General features: G+C 32.4%; 1 protein-coding gene across 1 annotated transcript; it reads right to left on the bottom strand.

Annotated features, from left to right (window-relative positions):
- Positions 1 to 2,882: 2,882 nt before the first annotated feature.
- On the bottom strand, positions 2,883 to 4,428 carry LOC128551109 (uncharacterized). The gene has a single exon (XM_053531518.1). The coding sequence runs from the start codon at positions 4,426 to 4,428 to the stop codon at positions 3,280 to 3,282; it is 1,149 nt and encodes a 382-aa protein (XP_053387493.1). The 3' UTR covers positions 2,883 to 3,279.
- Between the last annotated feature and the right edge of the window lie 3,156 nt (positions 4,429 to 7,584).

Genomic DNA, 7,584 nt, shown 5'->3' with positions numbered 1-7,584 from the left:
TGCTCCCAAGCTTTGGAAACTCCTTTCCCGTCAAATTCAGGGAAGCTGACATGCTGGCTGCATTCAAAAACCTGCATAAAACCCACTTCTTTGTACAGCATTTCGTAAACTGACAAGTACATTTTCTGATTTTCATATCACAGCCTAGAACAGTATCTTTTATCCTTGAGTCACTTAAATACCAGATATATTGTCTTGTTTTATCTACATGCTTTACATTCATGACTTTTGTTAATGTGAAAATTTTGTTTGTGTTGAATGCGTAATTGTTTGTATTGTTTGCAATTTGCTCTGTGAAGCAATTTTGAACGTGTACATGCGCACGAAAAGAGTGCTATATAAATGTGGTATAATAATAATAATAAATTTAATTTTGTTTATTATGAACTTTTGCCCAAACTGTTGAACAATATTTCAACTAGGGACGGGCATATGTGTTATAAACATCTATTTTAAGTTTTTATTATATCATATCTTAAAATTTGAAGAAAATGAAGTATAGCAGGAAAAAACTATTTCAATTATCGTGTCAAGGGAACAATAAAAATAATTATTTTCCTTTAGTCATTTTATGTACGACAAACAAATTAGGATCTCTATGTTATGTATATAGGTAAGAAGACACAGACACATTTAGATACGTTCGTGACTCAACCTTTAGCCTGCTGGCGGCAAGTGATTATGCCTTTGCGACCAGTGCAGACCAAGATCAGCCTGCGTACTGCCAGTCAGTAATTTTTCAGTGAACACCCCTTCGACTAATATTAATGGTACTGTCCAAATTGAATGATGGACCAGTCCATTTTAGAAATTTATCAGGCTAAAGGTTAAAATATTTTTGTAATTACCATGCAGCTGTAAAGCAGATAATATGACTGCATGGTGCTGTATATTGCTTGACAAACGATTTATGCCCGTGGAATATTTTATGCCAAAAGCTTGTTTAGATCTGTAATGTACTCTTGGGAATAAATATGTTTAAACTAATTCGTTTACTACTAAACTATTCCGATGGTTGATTGATATTATTGTAAATAGTTTCGATCGCCTGTTGCCTCGGCAGAAAAATGTATTGCCTTATTATATAACTATATAAATTCTGTCAAAGATATGACTTGTATTCTACAAATAGATACGAGCAGGCAGAAAAAAAATCCGTGTTGTACCTTTTGTTTTGTCGGTTGCTGGGCTCCTTTCATTTAATATGCATGACTTGATACAGTTCTGTAGCGCTCACAAAAACTGCACCAACGTCTATTTTAACATCGATAAAAATTAACGGACAAAAAGGTGACAGTGTAAAATGAAAGCGTCTTTATGACAGTATCTAGATCCGGCTCTCGTGGATTTTGCAAGTTACGCAAGCGCCGAATGTGATGCAAAGAGAGCTGAATACAGCATTCCATATCAAGCTGCTATTACAATAACCCTTTTTATACGCCCGAAGGGACGTATTATGTTATGACGCTGGTGTCCGTCTGTCTGTCCGTCTGTCCGTTAGCAATTTGGTGTCTGCTCTGCAACTCTTGAACCCCTTGAAGGATTTCAAGGAAACTTGACACAAATGTTCACCACACCCAGACGACGTGCAGAGCGCATGTTCCGGATGTCTTGCTTCAAGGTCAAGGTCACACTTAGGAGTCAAAGGTCATATCAGTTTGTTTCGTGTCCGCTCTGTAACTCTTGAACCCCTTGAAGGATTTCAAAGAAACTTAACACAAATGTTCACCACACCCAGACGACGTGCAGAGCGCATGTTCCGGATGTCTCGCTTCAAGGTCAATGTCACACTTAGGAGTCAAAGGTCATATCAGTTTGTTTCGTGTCCGCTCTGTAAATCTTGAACTGCTGGAAGGATTTCAAAGAAACTTGGCAGAAATGTTCACCACATTGCAACGATGTGCAGAGCGCATGTTCCGGATGACTCGCTTCAAGGTCAAGGTCACACTTAAGGGTCAAAGGTCATATATGACTTTGCTTTGTGTATATTGCTCTGCATTGCAGTGCTCTTGTTTTTATTTGGCAGATCTCTTTTTTTGTACTTACAATAATTTTTTTTTTAATTACTTCCCTTTTATGTTACTATAAATAGCTTATTTTAAAACTTTTTTATTATTGGCCGTAGGGAAAAACCGAGACCACTTTTCTGTGGTACAACATGGATGGTACCTCTAATTTTAAGGTGTATTTTTACATACCTGTACCTGATAAGGATTTTTTTGTAGACTTTGAATTTTTTTTTTGTGGACTTAGATTTGTTTTTTGAAGTTTTCCTTTTGTTGTTCCAGTCCTTTGGGGCTTCAACAGTCAAGTTCTTAAAATTTTGCTCCCATCCTATGATGTAAGCCTTTGGGCGTATATTGCCCCGCTTGGCGGCGCTCTTGTTTATTTTCTACAGCAAATGATATATTTCTTTTTAAGAAAATATATTATTTTATCACAATCGATAACTTTAGTGATTTTTAAATGCGATTATTGACGGTCTTTACCACACACTGAAAAGAAATAAATGCCTAACAAAAACGATGTTCAACAATTGAACACATGTGACTGTCACATAATCCTTATTTTATTCTTTATCGCACCGAACAGTTCTTCATGCGCCACAAAAGTAATATAATTCATGAATATCGCGGATGAATTATCAATGATAAAGCAGTACAAATTATTCAAACTGAATATTTAGTTTAGATTACGTAAGTTTCTGTCGACAATAAAGTAGTTCATCCAATGGTTACATCGCTGCTTTCCAGCTGACCATTTACATAATGTTGATTCCTGATTTATGCGAGGTCAAATAGAGTTCATCTTAAGTTGAAGGAACATGAGTATTTGTTTCCCGTTTTAGAGGTAGACTTTTTTTTTTTTTTTTTTTTTTTTTTTCCAGCCACCTAAAGGTGACCCATTTATTCTCCCCGTAAATAGGTGAAGCAGGGGTCGAGGAATCATCCCCTACTGCACCTTACAATTATATATACATAATACTGTTATATATGCAAATTATGCAAATAATATGTACATTTTAATCATTGATCATATATTCTAATCATTGGTATGTTTCACAGATATGAAAGTTTGAAAGATAATTCCATATCATATGCATGGAGAGAATTAAAATTCCATTAATTTTAGTAATAGAGTTTGGTGGCTGAAAGTAATGAAGAATAGAAGCCAAAAAAAAAGAGAGAAGAGGCAGTCTGTGTCTGTGTGGTCACCTGTTTACACTGATGAATAATAGTAAAATTTTTGTAATGTCTTATGATAATTGTCATGGTCTGGTTATGTTTGAGGCAAGTTATCCTGCATATACCCACATGCCTGCAAGATTGGCTTCAAATATTTCTCAAAGGTGTCTAGTCTGTTAGTTTTTTTGGCAATATGTTCATATGCAGTAAATGACCATCTTATCCTATTTTTAAATGCTTTAATAGACAGAGGTATGCCTAATCTTTTTGAAGAGAAGATATAATATTTTGTTTCTAGAATTAGGATTAAAGTTCCAATATTATATCGTTTACCAATATTAAATATATATAATTCTTCAGAAAGGTTAAACTGGATATTTTTAGAGTGGAGCATTGATTTTTTAGTTTCTGGGCAACTCCAAAGCATATGAGTAATTGTCTCATCTACTGTTAGGTTGCATGATGTACATAATGGACTATCAATAATTTTGATCTTATATAAATATGATTTAGTGGATAAAATTCTGTGGTTTATTCTATACTGAAACCATTGTAATAATGAGCTGACTGGGAGATTGAAGGGGGATTGATAAATCTCTTTCCAAGTTTCATTTTCTATATTGTAAGTGTTGTCCCATTTACCTTTAGATGTTGGTACATCATTATTTTTATTAAGAATATTGTAAAAATCACTACATCCTTTTGTGCTTTTAAAAAATAAATTTATTATGGGTGGTCTTATAGGATATGTTAGTTTTGTAACTCCAGTTATCTTCGGAATTTTTGATTTATATGATGTTAATGATGCTTTAAATCCGATGTATTGTAAAAAGTTTAACTTTATGTTAAGTTTTTCTTCTAATTCTTTTAGAGTGTATATGACTCCATTTTGATTTATAATGTCATTTACATAAAATAAACCATTTTTATACCAAGATTGGGAATTAATTGGGATTCCACCAATTTTAATATTTTTGTTATATAATAAAGGACTTGATAGAAAGTCAAAGTCCCCTTGAGGCACATATGCTTGTAATAATTTTGAGTACGACCGGAGTACGTCCCTCCAGAAATTATTGGAAAGTGTGTCTATAGTTGCTTCACAATAACTTTGGCCAAAAATAAGTAATTTATTAAAATTAAACATATTATCCACAAGGAGTTTCCATTTGCTATTTTCTTTAAGTAATCTTCTAAGCCATGTTAACTTCAGGCTGTCCAGGAAAGCATTTAAATTTATCATATTAAGTCCTCCTTCTGAATATTGTTTTATAATAACTGTATTTTTTATTTTTGCTGGACCATCCCAAAGAAAATTAAAAAATAATCTATTCAATTGTGCTATAATTGCACTGTTTGGGTTGGGTAGAGAGATAAATAGGTGAGTTAATACTGGGATCAGTAAAGATTTAATTACAGTGATCTTTCCTAGTGGAGATAAGTATCTTCTTTTCCATATCTTTATTTTGTTTTCTATAATTCTTATCTTATCTTTAAAGTTAGTGTCAATCATTTTATCCAAGTCCACATGAAAGTTTATTCCTAACAGCTTAAAATTAGATTTACCCCACACTAATTTCCACTTTGTTTTGATTGTATCAGTGCTGTATTTTTTTCTACCTATCCAAATTACTTGAGTTTTATCAAAGTTGACCTTGAGGCCAGAGTATTGGGCATATCTAGCCAATTCTGAAAGAGATGCATTTATTGACTTAGCTGACCCATCTAATAAAAGGGATGTATCATCAGCATATTGTGAAAGTTTAAATTCAGTGTTGTCTATAACTATGCCTTTAATATCTTTATTATTACGAATTTTAATTGCTAAAATTTCTGCACATAAAATGAATATATACGGTGAAAGTGGATCGCCCTGACGGCAACCACGTCCTATATTAAAAAAACTTGAAAGATTGCCTCCTTGGTTAACCGCTAACATAGCATTTTTGTATAAAACTTTAATCCATGTTTTAATTGAGCTACCAAACTTAAAGAAGTCTAAAACATTTAAAATAAACTTCCATGATAATGACTCAAATGCCTTAGCAAAATCAACTAGGAGAATTAACCCAGGTAAGTTGTATTGATCAGTGTGTTGCATTATATCATAGAGAAGGCGTGTATTTTCGCCTAATTATTGGCCAGAGATAAAACCAGATTGGTCTCTGCTTATTAATTTATCCAAAGTTGATTTAATTCTGTTGGAAATGGCTCCAGAAGCAATTTTATACACACAATTAAGTAGTGAGATGGGTCTGTAATTAGTAAGCATTGTTTTATCTTTGTTATCTTTTGGGATGCAGGTAATAATTCCTTCTCTTTGGGTAATAGAGAGTTCACCTTTAGCATAACCATAGTTGATACTTCTAACTACAAAGTGACCAATGTGTTTCCAAAACACTTTAAAAAATTCTGCTCCAAACCCAGAGCTTCCAGGACTTCGGTTGTTTGACATATGTTTTAGAAAAACTGAACATTCCTCAATAGTTAAAGGACCTTCCAGCATTTTTGATTCTTCATTTTCAAGTTTGGGGACATTAATTTCAGACAGTTCAATATCTAAATCAACATTTTCTAGTTCATCATCTCTACTAGAATACAAGTTTTCATAAAACTCTTTAGTTTCATCTAAGATTTCAAACTGATCTGTAATGATGTCCCCATTTGACTTCCTTAGTTTTGGTATTAATTTAGAAGTATAGTTATGAGTTTCAAGATTGCAGAAGAAATGGGAAGGTTTCTCTCCATCTTCGATTATTTGTGCTCTAGATCTAATTAAGTGACCATTAAGTTTATGTTTACGAATGTTGTGTAATTCTTCTTTTAATAATTCAAGTGATTGTATGCTATCATCTGATTCTGTTAAATTATGTTCTTGTTTTTCTATTTTGGATATTAATTCATTTTCTCTAACGTCAGTTTGCTTCTTTTTATAACATGAATAGGATATTGATTGGCCTCTCAATTCCATAAGTAATACTTCTAGAAATAATTGATCATTAATAGTAAATTGTATGTCCTGATCAGGAATATTGTTCAGATTATCAGGATTATAAATTGGTACTGCATACTGGGCCTTTATTTCTGAAATCTTTTTATTAATTACTTTTAAATATTCCGCATCAAGTAAAAGACTGTTATTATGTTTCCACAGGGGTTTGTGTTTAATAAATTTATTAAATCTTAAATTTAATATAACCATGGAATGATCTGACCTATAACTTGATTCTATAGAACACATATTTACAGTAGAAAGCAAATTTTCTGTTATCAGGAAATAGTCTAAACGACTCATTTTAAGTGGATTTGATTTTCGCCATGTATACCTTTTTAAATCGGGATTTAATTCTCTAAATGGGTCAATCAAATTATGTTCTATTTTTAAATTTGCTATTTTTTCATGTGCTTTTTTATTATTGATATGTTTGTAATTATAATAGTCTAAGTTTACATTCTGTACACAGTTGAAGTCTCCGCATAAAATTATATTACTATTATTAAATTGATGTGTTTGTTCAATCAGTTTTTCAAAAAATGAAGGTGAGTCATTATTTGGGCCATATAGTGTGACAAGAGTTAATCTGTTATTATCAACAGTTAAGTCTGCAATTATGTAGTTACCATCTGGGTCAGATATATGGTTGTGTATTTTAAAATCTACATTATTGTTAAACAAAATACCCACACCTCTGGAGTTTGAGGATAAGGAGCTAAAAATGCATTCATTGTTGCCCCATTGTGTACGAATAATATTTTCAGTTGCTTTTGTACAATGTATGTCCTGTAAACAATATATCTGACAATTTTTAGCTTTTAGAAAATTAAAAACATCTTTTCGCTTTTCTGATGAGCCAAGACCTTGACAATTGACTGATAGAATTTTGATGTCAGTCATTATTATATAAAGCTAAAGTATTGTATAAAGGGACCACACAGATACAATTTATCAGCAAAAAATAAAACAAGTGCAAATATTGAAATATGTGCATATTTCCTACTTGCAGCTAAAATGAACAGATGATTTTTGGTTAAGTCTTATCGTTTTATCAAGAGGTAGACTTTGGTAATGTTTTTATAGTGTTACAAATAGATCAGAAGTATATTATTAAAACGCAATTTATAATTGAAATATTTATGAAATTGGTATTTTCACTGCGAAGGTTTGATTTAAAAAAAACAACAAGATACATGGAAATTATTTAATTTGTGTTCGTGGCATAGAAATCATCCTCTGATCAGGTTTTAAAAAGTTTGCATTTGATACAAGCAACATGGCATTTTAACAGACAAAATATGAATCCGGGTAGTCTATGCTTCACCACATCTTTTAATGAGTGGCACGGAGGCACGCCGACAATGTTATAATTCAGAAAAATATCCGTTCCAGATAATCCGCCCC

The sequence above is a fragment of the Mercenaria mercenaria genome, chromosome 19 (assembly GCF_021730395.1).
Source record: "Mercenaria mercenaria strain notata chromosome 19, MADL_Memer_1, whole genome shotgun sequence".
Classification (NCBI taxonomy): domain Eukaryota; kingdom Metazoa; phylum Mollusca; class Bivalvia; order Venerida; family Veneridae; genus Mercenaria; species Mercenaria mercenaria.
Note: the sequence above shows the minus strand (reverse complement) of the source record. Positions and strands in the feature narration are given on the sequence as shown.

What these genes read in the sequence shown, in the direction of transcription:
- LOC128551109 (XM_053531518.1), bottom strand. Translation starts at nt 4,428, where the DNA reads ATGATAAATTTAAATGCTTTCCTGGACAGCCTGAAGTTAACATGGCTT.